General features: G+C 40.0%; 1 protein-coding gene across 2 annotated transcripts in view; it reads left to right on the forward strand.

Moving 5' to 3' along the window:
* The window catches only part of LOC140206005 (protein Niban 1-like), a 137070-nt gene that overhangs the window by 106893 nt on the left and 7426 nt on the right, over positions 1–22751 (forward strand). For both annotated transcript variants that reach the window (XM_072274010.1, XM_072274011.1), the window contains exons 6-13: positions 4444–4559; positions 5883–5987; positions 8142–8304; positions 10813–11000; positions 12559–12720; positions 14090–14200; positions 17619–17726; positions 20323–20434. In XM_072274010.1, coding sequence (XP_072130111.1) covers positions 4444–4559; positions 5883–5987; positions 8142–8304; positions 10813–11000; positions 12559–12720; positions 14090–14200; positions 17619–17726; positions 20323–20434 — 1065 coding nt within the window. The remainder of the gene's footprint in view (positions 1–4443; positions 4560–5882; positions 5988–8141; positions 8305–10812; positions 11001–12558; positions 12721–14089; positions 14201–17618; positions 17727–20322; positions 20435–22751) is intronic.

Genomic DNA, 22751 nt, shown 5'->3' on the forward strand with positions numbered 1-22751 from the left:
ATCTACAATTGTAAGATATGTTTCAATATTTAGAATATATACTCATAGTGTGACTCAGCTGATAAATGTATCAGACAAACAAGGCCTTTTATTCCCATTGGCAATTTAAAAGGAAGGAGCATTTCTACTTCATTCGAGAAAATGTGATCAGGAAGTACAGAACATAAAACATAGAAATCTATGGCACGTTACAGCACACAATGTTGTGCCGAACATGAAACCTACTCAAGAATTTCCCTACTGCATAGCCCTCAATTTTTCTAAGCTCCGTGTACCTATCTACGAGTCTCTTAATAGACCCTGTTGTATCTGCTTCCACCACCGTCACTGGCAGTGCATTCCACACACCCACCACTCTCTGTGTGAAAACCTTACCTCTGACATCCCCCCTGTACCTGCTTCCAAACACCTTAAAACTATGCCCCCTCGTGTTAGCCATTTCAGCCCTGGGAAAAAGCCTCTGGCTATCCACACAATCAATGCCTCTCATCATCTTATACAACTCTATCAGGTCACTTCTCATCCTCCAAGGAGAAAAGGCCAAGTTCACTCGACCTATTCTCATAAGGCACACTCTCCAATCCAGTGGGAGGTGGTGCTTTAGCACTGCTGACCCACCACCTCGAAGAAGTCTTGATCATAAGCGGGCCAAAACTCCTGAAGACAGGTGGCAGATCAACTGATGATCCCACTGGTGATAGCACAGGACAGTTAACATCTTAGTCCATGTGTATTTTGTAACTCTTTTGTTCTGGACATCAGTAACTACCAGGAATAGTCTGGCTGGCAACTGAGAATAGTCCGGTGACAACGTGGAGAGACAGCGGACAGCCAGGAAAGACTGGCACCGGGGGTGTCAGGATTGGCAGTCCGGGCACCAGCTCAGAAGAGCACCCACCTCTTGAAGCTTCTAGCTTATACAGAGAAACATACCCTCGGGGTCCTCCGAGAGGGAGGGAGAATGATGGACCCAATCGGACAGATACAGTTAATTACCTGGAACGACAATGGCCAAGAACTAGGATAAGAGGCTCTGAGTGTCCAGTGTGTTGGTGTGGGAGACCGTTTTCCAGCATTAAAGGTTTACGAGTCCACCAAGCAAAGTTGAAGTGCTATTCCATCCCAGTGGATGAAGATGAGATTTCTTCACCAAGCACAGATGATGTGGTCTTTTCAACCACTGATTCACAAGCCACAGCGATTCGCTCTGGAAAGCGTCATCATACTCCAGGTCAGACGAGAGATAACCCAGGTCAGGTTTCAGACCACAGTACCCAGGTAGATTCTTCGCATGATGGCAGTGGCGAGGAGGTAGAGAAGAAGAGGAAGGTCAAGTGGCCAGCAATGGCAGATGAGAAGGCTTGGCGTGTATTTGAGGAGGATATCAGTATGATGTTGGAGAACACGCTCAGGGGAACATCAAAGAGAAAGTTGGAAGTGATGGGCGATATGATTTACGATGTTGGAAAATACAGGTTTGGTTTGGTTGAGTTGAAGAAAACAAAGCCTACACAGCAACCAAGCAGGCACCAGAAGGAGATTAGTAGGTTGAGGAGAGAGCTTAGATCATTGAGACAGAGGTGGAAGGTGCCAAGTGAGGGTGACAAGCCAGGGCTTGCTGATCTCCAAGAGCATTTTCGAATAAAATTAGCATCACTCCGTCGTGCAGAGTCACAACGTAAAAAGAGAAAGAAGGGAGAGAAGGCAAGAAAGTCGTTCTTTGAGAACCCTCACGAGTTCACAAAGAATCTGTTTGAACAAAGTAAGAGCGGGCAGCTTAACATCTCTCAACAAGAACTTGAGGATCACCTGGCAAGCACATACTCTAATGAACAGCAGGAGGCCCTTTTGCTTGACATTTCAGGGCTTGTGAAGCCTACCAAGCCAGGAGTGAAGTTCGACCTCAAGATCTCTCTGATCCTGCATAGTGCCAAGATTGAAATGTGGTAGGAGGGCTGGTCTCCTTCCAGTTCAATAAAATGCATCTTCTGGCCTTTAAAGTAACAAATGCGATCATCCGACAGGCTGAAGAGGATAAAAATCTATGTTCCATCATTGGCAAACCAAAACTTGCCGTAATAGGATGGAGTTGTAAGACAAAGCACAAAACTGTTGAAATAATATCAAAAATATCTTTCCAGAATTTTTCCAAGAGAGGGCAGGACCAAAACATATGAGTCAAGGAAGCCACCTCAGAGTGACATTTGTCACAAATAGGGTTTATATGGGAATAAAAACGAGCTAATTTATCTTCAGACATAGGGTCCTATGCACTACTTTAAATTGTATTAGCGTATGTTTGGCATGTATAGAGGAAGAACTAACTAATTGAAAAATTTTATCCCATTTCTCTATAGGTAGGCAAAGTTGAAGTTCCCTTTTCCATTCATTTTTAATTTTATCAGATATACCTGTATATTATGATCAGATATCATAAATAGTTGCTATTAATCCCTTCTGAAAGGGATTTAACCCTAAAATTTTATCGATGATATCAGTAGGGTGTGAAATCGGGAAGATAGGCAGCGTGGTATTTAAAAAGTTTCTTATTTGTAGATATCTAAAAAAATGGGATCTGGGTAAATTAGATTTATTAGATAACTGTTCAAAAGACAGGAAACAGTTATTCAGAAATAAGTCACGGAAACATGTTATACCTTTCATTTTCCATATCAAAAAGGCTTGGTCCATAACCAAGGGTTGAAAAAAAATTAGCTATAATAGGGCTTGATAATATAAATTTGTTCAAACCAAAAAATTTATGAAATTGAAACTATATTCGTAATGTATGTTTAATTATTGTATTAACTATTTGTTTATTCAATTTAGATAATACAAAAGGAAGTGAAGTTCCTAAAATGGAAGCCAAAGAGAACCCTTGTACAGAGTGGCCTTCAAGGTTTACCCAATGTGGACTTGGAATTATATTCCAATCGTGGCCAAAATATTAAATATTGAATATTAATTGCCCAATAATAGAATCTTAGATTTGGCAATGCTAAACCACCATCTTTCTTGGACTTCTGTAAATATTTTTTACTTAACCTGGGATTTTTATTCTGCCATATATAGGAGGAAATTTTAGAATCAATAGTATCAAAAAAAGATTTAGGAATAAAAATTGGTATTGCTTGGAGCAGATATAAAAATTTAGGTAGAATAATCATTTTAATAGCATTAGTTCAGCCAATCAGTGATAGAGACAATGGGGATTACTTAGTAATCTGGTGTTTAACCTGACTAATTAATGGTAAAAGATTGAGCTTGAATAGGTCCTTATGTCTCTTAGCAATCTTAACTCCCAAATAAGTAAAATAGTCAGTAATCAATCTGAATGGTGAACATCTATAAATGGGAACCTGCATATTTAATGGAAAAAGTTCATTCTCACCCAGATTCAATTTGTAACCAGAAAAACTACTGAACTGAACAAGCAGAGTTAATACTGCTGGAATGGATTTCCCCGGGTTAGAAATATATAATAGTAGATCATCTGCATATAGTGATAATTTATGTGTCTCATTTCCACGGGTAATACCAAATATATTAGGAGAGTCACGAATAGCAATAGCTAACGGTTCCAAAGCAATATCAAATAGTAGTGGACTAAGAGGGCAACCCTGCCTAGTACCACGGAATAAATGAAAAAAGGGAGATCTTTGATTACGGTATTAGTAAATACCAAAGCCAAAGGAGTGCCTAGTTTTCTGAACCTTTCGTAAGCTTTACTTTCCTTCTTAGCGAGATTTTCTACATCCTTTGTCCATCCTCTTACCCTACCGTCCTTTCCCTACCTCCAGTAGAGGCATTGGGTTCAATTGTCTGGCAATTCCATTTCCAACTTCCAAAGTTCAGAGAAGCATTTGTTTCCTTCCATAGATGTTGCCTGACCCGTTGAGTTCCTCCAGCGTTTTGTGTGGGTTGTACAGCTTTAGATTGCCTTCTGTCCTAAATGTTAATTCCTTCCCTTTGAAAAGCCACATATTTTCTAATGATCTGGGGGAGGGGTTCCTGTCAATCCCCTTGCTTCATTTACTTCCCTGTAAACTACTCCGTCTCGAGCACCAATCAACTCCCCCCTCCACCCCAAACCTCCAAGCACAAGCCAAAGATGATTTGCAGTAGCCAGTACTTACCGCAAGGCTTTAGGAGGTTGAAGAAAACTGAAGGATCTGGGGAAACCAATGGGAACACAGGGAAATCACGTAAACATCACACAAATAGAGCAGGAGATCAGGATTTACCCTGGGTCACCATAGTTACGAAGTAGCAGCTCTACCTGCTGAGCTACCGTGCCATCCACTTCTGATATAATCTGCTGGTGATTTGCCTGGTTGTCAGATATACAGGCCCCTGCCAACTCATGTTGTCTAAATATAGAAATATTTATCAAACGTCATTGATCACATAATTTGCATAACTTTCTCTCTTATTTTTATTCAGAATTTGCAAAGCAAAATTCAGTTGAAGCCCAAGTATTTTCACAAGCTATTCAATTCTTCAGGCAGGAAAAAGGTCACTATGGGTCCTGGGAAATGAATCATGGTGACAAAGTGCTGGTAAGTCAATAATGGGCGTTAAAGGATGTCACTTACTGTGTTCCTGCAACTTTAGCTGTGATCTCAGATGTTCTTCAGCCTATTGAAACCATGATGCATTTTGTAGTACAATGAATAGATATTAAGTATGATTAGTGTATCTTATTGTTTGAGGTAAATACGACATACTGTACAGGGGATAGCGGGTTACAAAATCGGTTGAGTTAATCTTAGACTTAAAATCTTGTTATATAACTGAGAACTCAGACTGGGCATCAGCAATTGTGCAGATTCTAATTCAAACTTACACAAAGTAACTGATTTTTATTCTCTCTCTAGCCTGACATTGACAGGGGGTGGGGTGCGGTTGGTGGTGAATACAATTGAGCTGATTGCAGCTTGGTAGTGTTGAACTAATGGTAGGTCAGGCCTGAATTTGGTCTTGGTTAGGAGGAGTCTGAATGGAGGAGTAGGTTTATGCAAGTTGGGTGGATGGCGAGGCTCTCTGGGCTTTAGGTAACATTTTTCCATCAGCACAGGAGTACCCAACCTGCCATTCTGGTGCAGTGGAATTGGTGAGAGAGTGGGGCTGACAAATGGATGATAGTAGCAATGTTGGTGTAGGGCTGAGGTTGGTGAGTAGTTGAGGTTTAAAGTGCCTCGACTGGATTAAGCTGCTTCACTTAGGAGTCACGAGGAATAATTGCTGATTGACTTTTGATGCACTTGGGTAATTTCAGCTGCCAGTTGGTGACAGTATTCAATGACGTGAATATACTCAGTGTGATGGAAGTCAAGTTGTGATCAGAGAACAAAATCTGGATATGCAAAAGAACATCCTCTTCTGTAGCTGTAATGGAGATGGTGGCCTTGGCAGGAAGATTCATCATGTTAGATTCTACATAGATGGGACTTTGTGTACCAACACTGACGTGCTATTCCATTATTTTCAAGAATTTATTCAGGTGTCTCAAGTGGAACAGTGGTGGGAACAATAAAATAAAAATCAATCACAACATGAAATATAATTCAAACGATTGTTGAGTAAAAATATAAGGGAATGGTGTCTTATTAATACCTATCAGGCAACATTTGGGGCAGTTCATGGTACTGAGTCATTGTAATTAATCTAATGTGCTCTTGGCACCACCTGCAGGCTTGCTACTATAAGACTTTAGAGGCCACTCCTCATTTTTAATAGCTAATGTGATGAAATTAGTAAAGGACAGTGCAGCTTTCTTCATATAGTTCTCTAGGGTCTGCTGATAGTTCTCGTCATGGAATGAGCTCAGAAAATGAACAAAATTGTCAATTGAACTATGAACCTGTAATTTCCTCTTGTAGATCCTAAGCAACCTGGTGATGGAAGAATTGTTGCCTACCCTGCAGAGTGATCTCTTGCCAAAACTGAAGGGGAAAAAGAATGAAAGGAAGAAAGTCTGGTTCAGTGTACGTACCTAGCTGTAAATTTCACAGTACTGGAGTCGGATTAAATGCACAGCAACAAGTGAGCAGTGTGAGCACAGTATCAACAACCAGAAAAACAAATCCTTAAGCACACCCTTAAAATTACAGTTCATTTTTCTACAGAAGATGAGAGGTTATTTTTGTTCTAGCAGCAGGATCTGCTGCAAATGAGTGACTGTGTTTGCATTTATTAAGTGCGTAATGACACCCAACTACCAATGAAAAGGTGCAACAAGCAGATTCTGCAGAGCAAACTTATTTTATATAATGTTGATCATGCAATAAATATATATTGGCCTTGACACTGGCAATAACCTATTGCTCTTCTTCAAAGTAATACAGTATTATTCACGTGAGAGAATAGAAGGAACTTGCTTTAATGTATCGTCTTAAAAATGACTCTTGACAGCCTTGTATTCCCTAAATGCTATACTGAAATGTCAGCCAAGAATTTTGTGCTCAGATTTCTGACAGGGAATTTAATTCATTGCTTCATGAAATAAATGTAAAGTGAGCCATGGCATATGACTATAAAACATAGGAGCGGAATTAGGCCACTCAGCTGATCAAAGTTCAAAGTAAATCTATCTAAGTACATATTTGTCACCAAATACAACCCTGGGCTTTGTTTTCTTGTGGGCATACTCAATAAATATAAGAAATACAATAGAATCAATGAAAGAACGTTCCCAACAGGGCAGACAATCAATGAGGCAAAAGACAGTGCACCTTTCTACAACTGTGCAAATACAAAATAAAAAACAATAAACAACAATAATAAATAAAGAATCAATAAATATTGAGAACGCGAAATGAAGTGTCCTTGAAAGTGAGCCCGTAGGTTGTGGGAACCGTTCAGTGATGTAGCGAGTGAGATTGAGTGAAGCTAGGTTCAAGAGCCTAGTGTTTGAGGGCAGTTATTGTTCCTGAACCTGGTGGTATGGATACTGAGGTCTCTGTAACTTCTTCCTGATGGCAGCACTGAGAAGAGGGCATGTCCTGGGTGGATGGGGGTCCCTGATGATGGATGCTGCTTTCCTGAGATAGTGTTTTGTGCAGTTGTGCTCAATGGCTGGGGGGGGGGCCTTATCTGTGATGTTTACAGTCATCACTCCCAAAAAGATCATCAGAGTCCTGAATACTCAGTAATGCAAGGAAGGAGATCTCTTCACAAAATGTTTAGGAGAACACAGGAGCAGCATGGTTATGGAGACAAGGGTCTTTTCAATTAGCTTCATTTCCCCGAACATTTAAAATTCAGCATGCTGAGGGGAAAAAGTACCAGTGTAAATCAGGAAGGAGGGAAGTGATTGGAGTGGAATTTAGTGTTTCAAACGTAAGTTTGCACTTTGAGCAGGATGAAGCATGTTTAGTGTGGAAGCCAATTAATATATTATACAGATGTGTTTTTCTAATATATGGATCTCTGTGTTTTATTTGTATGAATTAATTTGTTTCAGGTTAACATTTTCCCCCATTTAAACAACCATTTAAATCAAGCTCTACATCCAAACTGTAAGTAAGTGTGCAGAAATCCCTTTCTGTGTGGGACATTGCCAAATATCTCCAGAAGTCCACATGAACTGCATTCATAAACAAAAATGTCCTGAGTTAGTGGATGGAGTACTATTATAAAGCATCTTAAGTCAAAACAGAAAACGCCAGAAACGTTCATCTGGTCGGGCAGCATCTGTGAAAAGAGAAACAGAGTTAACTCTGCATATCCAAGTTGGTGATGATGAAGGGTCTGGAACCGGAAATGTTAATCCTGTTTCTCTTCTCACAGACATGGTCTGACTCACTGAGTGTTTGCAGAATTTTATGTGTTTTAATTTCAGATCTTTAGCATCCATGGATGCTATTTTTTTCCAAAGCATCTGAAATTTAAGACGCCACAATAACTTAAATTTTGGATGAAGAGTAACGGTGATAAAGTTGTAGCTGTATGAAGACTGTCAACATTCAAGTTTACATGTTGATTCTTGGCAGTCTAAAAACCTGAGCCCATTACATGCTGAAGAAACATTTTATCCAATCTTTCCAACCCACATATCAGCAATGCTCAACTGTACCTCATTTTCCAGGGACACTTTTGATAATTTGGTGGAAAAGCTTTGGTGTTTTTTCTTATTACAGATTGTGGAAGATGCTTACAATTTAGTACAAACCCATCTGACTGATCGTTTGCAATCCCTGCATGATGAATGCCAAAAATCCAGCAAGAAACTAGAGGGGATAATTCGCTCGGATATGGATCAGATCATTGCTTCAAAGGAATTCACAGCTGGAAAACTTAAAGGTGAATCTAGGGAAACAAACCCACACACTGTCCACCTGACACTCAACCTATCATTGTAGTTAATGTAATCTTCCCAGCACGCCCACTCTAATGAGGGAAGCTGATAATAAAATGCAAAGCTGAAAAAGAAGGGAAACTTCTCCCTGACTAAAGCAGAATTCAGAAACATTAATCAAACCTTGAAAGCTGATTTGTGACCTGCTGCATTGATAGTTAATTAATTCAGCACTGATTGCATATGGAGCAACCTTTACTAAAACCTTTGAAAAATCTGAGCCTGGTGAACACCTGTTTTATACTCACCTTAATGACTATTTGCACCAAATAAACCAAGTCCACCTGTACATACACAGGTATACCTCATTGTATATATTCACGATTACTTGCACTAATGTTTTGTTTGCTTTTTGATTCTGTACAGCGAGCGCTCAGGGAAACCGGCATCAAATTCCCTGTATGTGTCCACATACTTGGCGATAATAAAGGATTCTGATTCAAATATGAACCTGTCTAGAAGGTCTCATTCCATTCTCTTATCAATTTAACCTCTTAAATAAGAAAGAAGGAATAATTTGGGAATATAAGGACAGCAATAAACCATACAGCCCTTGAGCCTATTCGATATTGATTACTTCAGCAATCTAGTAACGTTCTTCCCCCATGGCCATTGTTACTATTCTACATTTGATTAACAGAGGTTTATATCACTTAGTTATATAGTTTGGCACGCTCTGCCCAGAGATGGAAGAATCTGTCTTAACAAACTCTGGATTTTCATGTTGGCTTTCTTACCATACTGGAATGAAACCAGTTAGATAAACGTAGGGTTATATTCTGTTTTCAACAGACTGTAGAGGCAGATACATTAGGGGCATTTTAAAAACTCTCAGCTAGGCACATGGACAATAGATCAATGGAGGGCTACGTAGGAGGGAAGGGTTAAATTGATCCTAGAGTACGTTACAAGTTTTGCACAACATCGTGGGCCGTAAGACCTGCACTGTGCAGTAATGTTCTATGTAGTGGAGAAGGACAGGTTGCAGGACTCTAGCTCACCTGTTGGCAATGGTCATCTTTAATGAAGTAAGAAATGCAGGGCTGAGAATGAACTCGATTGAATCTCAGTAGGGTTTATCAGGTTCTTTTATCCAGACTTTAATACCCTCAAGAAAATGACAAAAAATGTCTGCAGCCTACTTAGCAAGGACACTCCCATGTTGCTGAAATGTCACTATTTTCACTCAGATATACAAAATGATTCCAAGTCAGGGTGCGGTGGGGTAGCGGGGGCGGTGCACGTTTGCTACGGTGCCAATGGTCCATGTCCCCCAGGCAGTGGAGATTGTGGGTTGGGGCGGGGTGTAGTTGAAAATAGTCTTGTTGATGCTATTTGCTGCAGCTGCAGTTTGCCAGTGATTTAGAGAGTGGATCGTTATGGTCACAGATTGGATGCTGTGCTAATCAGGGAATTGGTTTTGTCCTGGATAGCTATGAGTTTCCTGCACTCATCTAGTCAAGTGGCGATTACTCCATTACCCTTCTTGTAGATGTTGGAGCTGCTGTCCAAAGCTGTATCTTCCCTGTCAGCTTTCATGTTTCCACTGTTTAATGCTGAGTATCCTAAAACTAACCCAGTGCACTTTCTCCTGGCAACCGAGGTGTTAAGTGCTTCTGTTCGTCCTCTGATGTAGCTCCACTGGCAGGTCTCTACACTTACCTTCATTTTGGGACTGATCTCTTGTCTGTATCAAAATGCTGTAGAATATTCATTCATATTAAAAATACTTCTTATCCTTAAATCCGATATTGAAGTTTAGTTTTGTGATTGTCTCAGGTAAACTGTTTCATTATTACACTCTGAGTAATAGAAACCAAATTTTATGTCTCTTGTCCTCAACAGCATAGAGATAGTTTACTGTTTGCTTGACTACTTAGCAATTTCAGAAATAGCCAATAGTTATAATTGATGGTTTTTAAGATAACCGTTCTCTGGGTATTTATTGCGACAAAGAATGATGTTCCAGCACATTCAGCTTCGATTAGTCAGTCAGCAGCCTGCAGTCACAGTGGTCCAGCTCAGAAGAAGTGCGGAGCAGGGACAAAATGATTGTGCAAAGACAGAGATGATCCAAGAATGAGTAACTTCTCTTTATTTCCCAGTGAACAGATCAGAGCAATGAGTAAAGATCGGGGAAATAAAATGAGTTGGGATTGATGCAGGGCTTGGGAAAAAATAAAAAAACAGTAAATTTATATTTCTATTAGTACAGGTCTACAGGGAATAACTATTAGCATTAAAATAATCTAATAGTGTTAACTCATATTATCTAATTGTGAGTTCTTCCTTTGGAAGAGTCTTGGAGACTCATGAAGAACTGCTTTATCAGTCAGATGTTTCCAGTAACATTGTGTGTTTTGAGAAAGGGTTGACAATCCCAGAGAGAGAATATTTACAAATGGACAAAACACGGTGCACAGTTACTGAATTTGAGAGACTCTTTGTTTCAGCGACGGTGACTGAAGCGGCTGAGCAGTGCTGTGTTGAGAACATCCAACCCTACCTGGCTTCTGTACTGGAGGAGCTGATGGGGCTGATCAGTTCAGGATTCAGCGAAGTCCGCGCCCTCTTTGAAGCTGAGGTCAATGAGTTGAGCCCAAAATATCAGAATGCTGACAATGAAGAAAAACTGAAGGAGGTAAACATTTTCATGTGAATTTCTCCCATTTCCTCCATGCCCTGGGTTTCCATAGAAGTTTACTTGCATTTCCAGCTGCATTATCACTTTCACCGCCCCACTTCCCACAGACACCTTCTGAAGTTGTTCTATACTGTTACTAGTTTCATTAACTATCAATTCAGTTGCATGTAAAAGAAGGATACTGAACTGTGCCTGGCTGGTTCACATGCCAGGCAGCCTTGTAGCACAGGCTCACTATCCTGCAACCCCACCATTGAAGAAAGCAGAGAAAGCTAGGAACAATGGACTCTTTCTCCTGATCTCACTAGCAGGGACATTGCAGGTATCTATTATTATGCAAGGACATATAATATTAGGATTAGAATTAGTCAACTTGCATTCATGAAAATGAAATCTTGTTTTACACATCTGTTGGCACTTCTTAAAACTGTAATGAGCAGAGTATATCTGACTTTGTAGCCTATACAGGGCCATTCACAACATTGTAGATAATGTACTAGCTTGGACTGTGAGTTATAGACAAAAACAGAAAGTGAGAATAAATATGCCATTTCTGTGTTTGGCTGCCCCTATCCTTTGTAGAGTTTAGAAGAAAGAGAAATAATTTCATTGAAATATAGAAATTTCTTACAACACTTGACAGAGTAGTTGCAGGAATGGTGTTTTCTTTGGCTAGGGTTTCCAGAATCAGTGGGTCATTGTCTGAAAATAAAGGATTGGCCAGCTAGGACAAAGAGAAGAAATTTTTTCATCCAAAGGGTAGTAGGTATTTGGAATTCTGTATACATTCCATTGAAAATCTTAACCAACAAATATCACTTAGTCTTGTATTAGCTCTATGTCCACAATTTCAGCTTTCCATTACCCTGAGTTTTGAAAAAGCGCTTCTTTACACTGGACCTTAATTTTGCAACAATCCTTTTGCTATAGGTTCAATTAGTGAGTATTTTCCTGGTAGTTCTGAGGTTATTGTAGGAGGCACTGAGATAGAAAATCAGACATAACTTTGATTTACATTTGAACTGTCTAAGAGGCCCAGGTGGCCCATTCCTAACCCTGCTCCTAATTTTAAACTTTCTGTTTTCCTAACCTGCCATTTTGATATTCAGATTCTCAGATTGTTGGGAACATTTGACAATGGGCAATGGTCACAGTTAAGTATAAAACTACTCAAGCTCTTTTGAACTTAATAGTTGTTCAGAATCAATCCAGTCAATCAGGACTGAGGTGACATGAAGTTTCTTTACCAGAGATTAGTCTCTGGAATTCTCCATCCAAGGGGGTCATATGTGGAGGCTTAGTAATGGGATGATCAAGAAAGGGATCAATAGATTTTAGACATTAAGTGATCAAAGGACCGGGGTTTGGACAATAAAGTTATATTAAAGTAAACAATCAGTCATGATCTTACTGACTAGCAGTGCAGGTATGAGGGGCAGATTGGTCACCCCCTGCTTATCTGTCATTTGTTCTAAAGCTTTCTGTTTACTATCAAGAGCCTCAATCTTTTTATGATGCTTCCTGTACAGTTACTGGTTGACTCTCTTTTCCTCAGGGCCTAGCCCAGATAATGAAACTTCCTTTCAATGCTGTGAAGATGCAGCCTTGCTATAATAAAGTCAGCCCTCTTCAAGACCAGCTGCAGGAGTTGAAAAACCGTTTCAAGTTCACCAATACGCTGTGGCTTGTTCAAATGACTCAAAACTTCATGCAAGAGGTTTGTAACAAAAGGGTTTATAACCCTTGAGCACTATCAGGTTTCCAAAGAGTTTCTTTCATAATCTACTTCAGTTGTATGAAATCTGTCAATAATTATTCTCCGTAACCCAAAGAGAACATAAGTCTTTCAAAATTGATTCTGATACAGCTTCAGTAATACTGGGGGCTGTTCAGATATCTGCATGCTATGGAACATGACACATTTGCCAATGGTATTTCATGCATCAGCAGAATCATATTCTATGATTTCCTTTTATAATAAAAGGTATCAAAGTCTCTATTGTAGCATTCCTGTTACTGCCCCCATAACTTCAGTGAAGACAGCATCATTGAAAAGAACTTTTTAGGAGACTTTTGTAATCAGAGTGAGAGCGATAGCAAGGCAAAGTAAATTTGATTTGAAAGAAGAACCTCCATTGATAGTCGGCAACCTGGAATAAATAGAACAGATGAAAGTACAAGTTACACAAATGTGGTGTGGAGAGGATTTTGAAGAATATTGTGGATCTTGAATTTGCTTTACAGGGGCCTGGAGAGTGGGGAAGGAATGGAAATAATAAGTCCTTTTGAAGGAGAGTAATTAGGTTGCAGGTTTTTGCATTGTCTTGATTTATAAACGGAAGGTCAATTTGGAGGGGATAGGAGAAAATCAGAGTTTCAGCAATAGAGGGTAAGAAGACCATGAAACGATATTGTTTTGAACATGGCTTTGATGATTTAGAGCAGAAAGTTTAGCCTGGTGGAACTAAATTTCAAAACTGGTTACCCTTATTCAGCCAGGGTAAGTAAACATGGAAGTGGTTCATAATTGCGTAGACACCTAGGTGTTAGCAGGAGAATAAAGAATAACTTTCATATTGCCATTCTTCAGTTTACACAGTTCCATGCCTCCTGCTTGCACCTAAAAGTTTAATAGATAAGATAGAAGTAGGAAAGTTGTTTCCATTGGTAGGTGAGGCTAGAACGAGGGGCATTACCTCAAGATTCAGGGGAGAAGATTTAGGACGGAGATAAGGAGAAACTGTTTTTCCCAGAGAGTGGTGAATCTGTGGAATTCTCTGCCCAGGGAAGTAGTTGAGGCTTCTTCACTAAATATATTTAAGATACAGTTAGATAGATTTTTACATAGTAGGGGAATTCTGGGTTATGGGGAAAAGGCAGGTAGATGAAGCTGAGTTTACAGACAGGTCAGCCATGATCTTATTGAATGGTGGGGCAGGCTCGATGGGCCAGATGGCCTACTCCTGCTCCTATTTCTTATGTTCTTATGTACTATATTATGTTTCTAATATCCATGGTAGTTATAAAATGAGCAGCTTAACTTTGATTCCTATTTAATTTTTCCTTGATTTGAATATTTTCCTCAGCTGATGGACAATGCCATCTACACATTTGAAAAACTGTTGTCTGATTCACTGGCGAGCAAGACGTCAAAAACCGTAACCTCCATTGAAAAGGTTAAGCAGCGAGTCTTGAAGGTAACTCAGTTATAAAGAGGCAAATTCTGTAATTGTAATAATATTAGAGATGGTTTAAAATGGATTCCAATTGCTGTGCCATACTTTGAAATTTGATTGAATGTAATTATATTAAAATATAAGTTAATCAGGTAAACTGCTTAGCACTGAGATTATGTTTTTGATCGGTGGGATGCCACAAATGGTGGTTCCCAGTGCATGGTTTGCTAAGTAGACCATTGTATCTCCAGCCTGCAGATGGCAGCAAACTAGAAGGATCGACACGCTGTTGTCCGATGGAAACATTGGGCTGTAGAAATTCAAGGAGTTCACTTCTTAGGTCAGGGAGCAGCTGTGGAAGAGGAACACTGTCGATATTTCAGGCCAGAATGGTGAAGGCTCACCTGTGGAGCTAATCTGTCGAGAGGATGTATAAGTGGAGCAAGGGGAGAAGGAAAGAGAAAGAGCGTGAAACTGCAGAAAATAGAGGTTGCTGAAAATCAACATATTTTTCTGCTTATCAGTTACTCAGGAAATAAACTTGCCCATGGAAGAAATAAAGTTTTGAATCACTAGATGTATGACAGAACTCAAAATATTAGCTTAAGTAAACTAAATTGGTTCATAATTGTCACATGTATCAAGGTACAGTAAACCTTGGCATCAGTCCATACTAATCAATTCATTACAACAGTGCATTGAGGTAGTTAGTACAAAGTAAATAATAACAGAGTGCCGAATAAAGTGATACCAGACATCCCACCCTGCAAAAACTCATTTCAGGGAGGTAACACCACCCCGCACCCCCCCCCCCCCCGCAGCCTCAATGCTAATAGCTAAATGCTAATGCAAATAGCTTTTCTATTTCCTTTGCAAACTTTCCTTGCACTGTGATGTGGCTTGCTTGGCAGATTTGAGTATTTTGCCGGAAGGCTAAACCTCATAGCAGTCTGTGTCAATGAATTTGTTAATTTTGCAAGGCATCAGATTCACAGGTGTTTTGTGAGACAGCTGACTTCTGAATTCTGTCTTAATGTGACTTACCAAGCTGTATGCCCTTTCTACATCACAATTAGAATTTGGCATCATTTTTTTTTTAGCCCTATTAGGCAGGGGTACACTTTAGTGTAGTCTGGGGTGAAGTACGTACTTTATTTTCTTTTTTTGGAACACTGCCATAGCGCTGCAGGACACTAAGCTGAACTGATGGACAATGAAAGAGAGAGAGAGGTCGACTGTAAAGCCCGCCCACAAAGAAAAGTGATAGGTCTACTTAGCACAAAGAGAGACCAATCAGAATGCTCTCTCTGCCACTTTCTTGCTACATCTGTCACTCTCCCTCTCTCTCTCTCTCTCTCTCTCTCTCTCTCTCTCTCTCTCTCTCTCTCTCTCTCTTTCTTTCTCTCCCTCTCTCCATCTCTTTCTTTCTCTCTCTTCTCTCCCCGCCCCCCCCCCGTCTCTTGTTCGCTTGCTCTCAAAAAAATTGATTTCCTGGATATTGCATATAATTTGCGGGCGTCAGGGAGCCACTATCAATGTGCGGGAGACTTCCGGGAGAGGTGGGATGTTTGTGATAGAGTTACAGAGGAAGTGCAGTGCAGGTAGACAGCAATGTGCAAGGCCACAACGGGTGGATTGTTAGTACATGAGTCCATTTTATCATACCAGGGAGTCATTCAATGGTGTTGTTACAGTGGGTTAGAAGCTGTCCTTGAGCCTGGTAGTAACGTGTTTTCAGGCTTTTTGTATTGTCTGCCTGATGGGGCGGAGGGGAGGTGGGGAGTGATGAGAGACTGACACAGTTGGTGGGATCTTTGATTACACTGGCTGCTTTAACTGAGGCAGTGAGAAGTGTCACCAGAGTCCATAAAGGGGATGTTGGTTTCCATGATGTGCTGAGCGATATCTGCAACTCTTTGCAGGTGTTTAAAAATGGATACATCTTGTGATTCAGTGGGTGAATCTATAACGAGATTTGGGTGTAAAATTAAGGTCCAGTCTAAAATCAAGAAGCACTTTTTCAAAACACAGGGTAATAGAAACCTGGAATTGTGGATACAGGGCTAATAAAAGACTAAGTGATATTTGTTGGGTAAGATTTTCAATGGAATGTATAAATGCTGCCTGGGCAGGGCGAAAAGCATAATCAAGGATCATGGACTTTTTACTCTCCTCCCATCCAGTAGGCACTACAGGAGTCTCCGCTCCCGCACTAGCAGGCTCAGAAAGAGCTTCTTCCCTGAGGCTGTGACCCTGTTGAACCTCACATCACAGCGCTAAGCAGTATTGCACCCATATTGGACTGTCTCAGTACTTCTATATTTGTGTGCTGTAGCACTTACTTTTTATTCGCAGTTATTTTGTAAATTATACTATCCTTTTGCACTTCTGGTCAGATGCTAATTGCATTTCATTGGCTTTGTATCTGTACTTGGCACAATGACGATAAAGTTGAATCTAATAATCTAATAAAAAATCTAATCTAATAATTGGAACGGGCTTAAGGAGCTGAATTGTCTGTTGGTGTTCCAGTGTTCCTGTATTAATCATTTGCAGAGTAATCTATGAAATCAGAGAATGTAAATGGTGACAATGTCATCTTGCTCAAAGTTTCCTGAAATGCAGATCTGTAGGATCATAAATGCAAAACATTATTTGCACATCAGGTACCCAAAGTTGGAGTGAGTTAATTAGAGGTTAATTTGCAACACCAAAGGCTTTTAAGATGGTTTTGAGATTTCTCGGAGTTATTGCTTCATTTATAACTGGTGGCATTTAGACATTCATGGGACCGATTCTAAATTATTAATCTTCTTGTTCCCTGCACCATTTTAATTACGCCCATAATTTTCTAGATGGGGGTCGTAATGCCTGGGCGATTCACCCAGGGAAACCCCATGGAGAGATGCCACGTGTCAGGTGGCACACAAGACATTTTATCTATTTATTTATCTATCTATTTGTTGAGATACAGTGCGGGGTAGGCTCTGCCGGCCCTTCGAGCCAGCCACCCAGCAATCTCCCAATTTAATCCTAGCCAAATCACGGGACAATTTACAATGACCAATTAACCTACCAATTGGTATGTCTTTGGATTGTGGGAGGAAACCAGAGCACCCTGAGGAAACCCACGCAGTCATGGGAGAATGTACAAACTCCTTACAGGCAGCAGCGGGAATTGAAACCAGGTTGCTGGTACTGTGAAGCGTTGTGGTAACCACTATGCTACTTCTGCCTTCCATCTTTATTTCCTCACACAGATCTTTAAAAGAATCTTTATAATGGTGATTGATTTTGTTTAGAATGGGATATCTTTAACGTAGAATGAAAGTTTAGGTGTTAATATTTAAAACGAGTATTATTAAGTTGGTTTATAATCCTGCTTTATGTGTGCCATATTTTGAGGTCAAATAAAGATTTCAAATATTCTCTCTCCCAGCAATACGACCACGACAGCAGCACAATCAGGAAGAAGTTGTTCCAGGAAGCTTTGGTGCAGATTACATTGCCAACGCTGCAGAAAGCATTGGCACCAAGTTTTAAGCGTGTAAGTGACACAGGAGATTGAAATGATTGCATTACATTTGTATAATAAATACAACAATTGAGTATTATGATATGAAGAGGGTAATTTTCCCATACTCCAATCTTATGACATTGTTTCATTTGAGATATGGAAGCTAACACATCCACATTCGAGACCTCAATTTCTTGGAGTGGAAAATCCCATCTAGTAAGCTTCTATACTGGTATAAGTATTACAATGGATAAATTGGATTGCAGAAAGTGTTTTTCTAAAATGTTATTTATAAAATCTTTGAACAGAGGGCCTTTTGAGGTACCACTGTACCAACACTTCATGCTTTCATGAGGCAGAGGCATTACCCCATGAATAAAGCCCTGCATGAAAAACAGAGTGCAGAGTTTCAGCCAATCATGTTAAGCTGGATCTTAGTCTTAAAGTTCAAAGTAAATTTATTATCAAAGTACATATGTGTCACCATAATACCCATGATTCATTTTTTGCAGGCATTCACAGTAAATACAAAGAAACACAATAGAATCAATGGATATCTACAAAGATGGACAAACAATGTGAAAAAGACAATAAATTGTGCAAATACAAGAAGAAAAACAAAATAATAAGAACAGATACATAAGTAAATAGTATTGAGAATGAATCGTAGGGTCCTTAAAAGTGAACCATAGGCTGTGGTATTCAGCTTAGGGTTGGGGTGAGTGAGGTTATCCCCTCTGATTCAGGAGCTTGATGGTTGAGGGCTAATAACTGTTCCTGAACCTGGAGGTGGGAACCTAGGGCTCCTGAACCTCCTTCCTGCAGCAGGAGGAGAGCATGGCTTGGAGGTGGGGGTCCTTAATGATGGATGCTACTTTCCTGTGATAGGGCTCAGTGCAGATGTGCTCAATGGTGGGGAGGGCTTTACCTGTGATGGACAGGGCTGTATCCACTACTTTTTGTAGGATTTTATTCTTATTTATTCTGATCGTAAACCAGCCAGAGCTATTAGTTCTTATACTTGGACGTAGTGTGTCCCTGGCAAATTGATTAAAGATGTGTAGTGAAGTCCAGTAACAGGCAGGCTCTGCATTGCTAACTCATGAGGCCTTTACCACCACACTCATCAGATGCTACACAGATTGAAAGTCTGTAAAAAAAACTTTGATATTAACAAATACTCAAAGTCATAAATACAATACAAAAGTAAAAATATTAAAATTATAAATGTTAAAATATTTAAACACTAAATGTTTAGCACACTTAAAAATAGAAATGTTTAAATTCATTGGATTCATTTATATAAAAAGTAAATCACTTTCTACATGTCTATCTTTCTGCAATATTTTTCTTTCTGATCAAGCAGACAAATTGATCTACTTACCAAGAACTCTAACCAAGAGCAGGCTATGTATGGAGATTTCCGAGTGTAAGTTCTGGGAAATCTAACTGTACTCTGCTGGCTCTTTGGACACCATGAGGGAATGCAGGATCCCAGCAGATGCTGGAATCAGGAGCAACAAATAAACTGCTGGAGGAACTCGGCAAACCAAGCAGCTTCCATGGAGACAAGGAGTGGTAGACACTTCAGGTGGAGTCTGGGATTGTAGAGGGAAAAGAGCCAGTGTAAAGAAGTGAAATGGAGGGACGACTCGATAAAATTCTCATTTTTGTTCACGTTCACCACTGTTACGCTATGAAGTAGAAGCCCGAGTACTAGCACTTCATCAGGAAAGAAAGTATAATCAGAGAGAAGGAAATGTGTAAGCAGACAGTTTACGGGGATGAAGAACATTTAGCGTGGTGGCTAGCACAACACTTTACAGTACAGGTGACCCGGGTTCAATTCCCGCCACCGCCTGTAAGGAATTTGTACATTCACCCCGGGACCGCGTGGGTTTCATCCGGGTTCCTCCCACAGTGCAAAGATGAACCGGTTGGTTGGTTGATTGGTCATTTATAAATTATCCAGTTGTTGGGCTACCGATAAATTGGGGGATTGGTGGCCAGTGTGGCTCGAAGGGCCAGAAGGGCCTATTCCACACTGTATCTCAACTAAATGAACTGATGCCAGACTTTATTGCTACACCTTCAGAAGACATTTAAATTACACCAGAGTTAATAAACTTAAGTCGGTTCTCTGTAATTTCTTTTACCATCAGTAATCAAAATGTTAATTTTCTTAAATAGTATTGTCAACCAATTAATCAGGCATGATTTAAAATTATGGTACAAAGTAATAGATATCACTACTTAATATGTAATATACTCCCTCCATCATTTAAAATAAATAGGTTAAAACTTGGTGCATGGCTTGAGGATTCCTACACATTAGTATCTAGTATATTTAATTTTAAAATATTTTTGATTTTCAGGAGTTAAGAAATGGTTTCATTTTCTTTTAGAATATTGAAATAATAAAATGACATTAACTGGAAGGAGAAAAAGGGAATGAGGTTATGTTTTGAACTTTCCTCTGTTCCTTGCTCACATAGAAGAAATTAGGAGATTTTCAGCATATTGGTCAACGTTGTGCTAATGGAATAAGTTTGAAGCCTAGATGGTAGGCTTAAAGTGGGCTTTTTAACAGAGAGCTGAACATATGCTTTTTTTCCTTCATGAACAGGAGCTTCAGAAATTTGAGCAATACATCTTTGCAGATTACACAAAACTCGTTCAAGTGGAGAATATCTATGAAGAAATTTTACTTGACACCATTATCAAGGAGGTGATCAAAGGTAAAGAATGTTTGCATATGTGTTGATCCTAGAAAATGACCCAGTCTTCAGATTAGCTGATAAATTTTAAACAATTAACAGCTAAAATCAGTCTTGAAAACAATTACGATAAAACCCCTGCCCTTTTGTAAATTGACCTGTAGATATATTCAACAATTTTTCACTTTCATTAAAGAGAGAAAAAACATTGTGGCAAGTGTTCTTCTCACCTGCTGAAAACAGGTAAAGGTAGGTAGGTAGGCGATGGTTTGATGCTGTGAATTGGCTGCTAGGTATCTAGTAAACAGCTCAAGCATCATGCCAAATTTCTCACTGAGGTTTCTCACTAATTTTCTTCCTCAGCCTTTGTATTCAGTGACACCTCTAGAATAATTTCCACTGTCTATTTCAACTCTACCTGCTCTGTCTTCACGGAGCTGTATGCATATCTTCCCCTACCTCAACTCTTCCTCCACAATACTTCTCCAGCTGTACTCTCAGCCACTGTTGACTTTGCCATTGCACATGGCCTGAACAGCTCACGTTTTGTTTATCACAAATAATGCCATCTTCCTTCCCTCAGCCTTCCTCTGTGCCTGGGCTTGGAAAACCTCTCTCTCAAGTCACCTTCAAATTCTTGTAGCCTTCTTGTATCCAATGTGACATTGCTGCAACAAATATCCCCATTTCTCCAGTTCCCTGCTTCCATTGAGACCTTTGCCTTGTTTCACTTTCGTCCTTTGGCCTGGTAGAGCCATCATCTGTGCTCCATTGGGTCTGAGGAACGTAGATTTCCACTCAGAGGTGGACCACTGGCTTAATCTTCAATTGTCATGGATAACATAGTAGTTCGGTGCTTGGATAATGAACCAAGGGTAGGAGTTGAAATCCACTAAGGCAGCTAAGGTATATAAATTCAGTCCATGAAGTAAATCTAGACTGAAAGCATATATCAGCAATGGTAACCGTGAAACTATTGGCACTCCTCCGTTTCATTAAAGGCTTCACTCACTCAGCCTGACCCGTGACACAGAAGACACACTTTAATATGGATGACCTGTTACTAACCTCTGAAGTGACCTAGAGAAGTATTTAAGAATAAAATTGGATGGCCTAGACTGAATGTACCATCGACCTAGGCACCAAATACAGACAAAATTAATGTCAACCCTGCAGTGCACTCCCCACTAACATTTGGGGATGTGCTAGACTTTTGTGAACTGCCCCAAAGGATAATCAAGTTGTAGCTTCAGATCCACAGAGCCATACACCTTAGCTTAGTGGGTTTCAGATGTTTCCATCATGATCCCTGAGTAGGTTCCATCTCACCAGCAGGGGTAGCACTCACTGCAGGAAAGAATGGTATGTCGTGGAAGGGTGGAGGCGAGGCGAGTGGGTGAGGTGCAAATGTCTTTCTGATTCCCAGTCACTGTCCTCGGTCAGCAAATGAGTCCGCTCTCCTTCATATCAAACATCATTTGGAAGAAGCATTAGGATCAGTTCCCACCATCTCAATTGGCACTCACTTGAAAATAAATTGCCAGTCCTTCATCATTGCTGAAACTCCAGGAACTCACAACCTAATAACACTGTGGGAGTATCTTCACAGAGACTGCTCGTCACCACCTATCAATGGTAGTAAGAAGAGAAAAATTTGAAAAATGTCCTAATCAGAAACACCCTGAAAATAAATCTTTAAATTAAGAAAGGGCATAGAACATTCTTGGTGGGGACTCTCAATATCCAATATGTGATAGTGAACACTGAATCAGAATCAGAATTAAAATCACTGGCATATATCATGAAATATGTAGTTTTGCAGCAGCAGTACATTGCAATATACAGTATAACAAAGAAACTATAAATTACAATAAGATATATATATAATTAAATGAGTAGTGCAAAAAGAGGAAAAAAAGAAAAAAAATGTGAGGTAATCTGGTGGTGGTGGGGAAGGAGCTGTTGCTAAAATGTTGACAGTGTCTCTTCAAGCTCTTGTATCTCCTCGATGGTAGCGATAAGAAAAGGGGGTGTCCTGTGTAACGGGGGTCATTGATGTTGAACACTGCCTTTTGAAGATGTCCTTAGTGCTGGGGAGGCTAGTGCTCACGATGGAGTTGGCGCATTTGCAACTTCCTGCAGCCTTTTCTGATCCTGTGCAGTGGCTCCTCCATAATAGGTGATGATGCAACCAGTCAGAATGCTCTCTGCAGTTCATCTGTAGAAATTTGTAAGAGTCTTTGGTGACATACCAAGTTTCCTCAAACCCCTAATGAAATACAGTATAACCCTGATCATGCCTTCTTTGTAGTTGCATCAATATGTTGGGCCTAGGATA

The sequence above is a fragment of the Mobula birostris genome, chromosome 12 (genome assembly GCF_030028105.1).
Source record: "Mobula birostris isolate sMobBir1 chromosome 12, sMobBir1.hap1, whole genome shotgun sequence".
In the NCBI taxonomy this organism is placed as follows: domain Eukaryota; kingdom Metazoa; phylum Chordata; class Chondrichthyes; order Myliobatiformes; family Myliobatidae; genus Mobula; species Mobula birostris.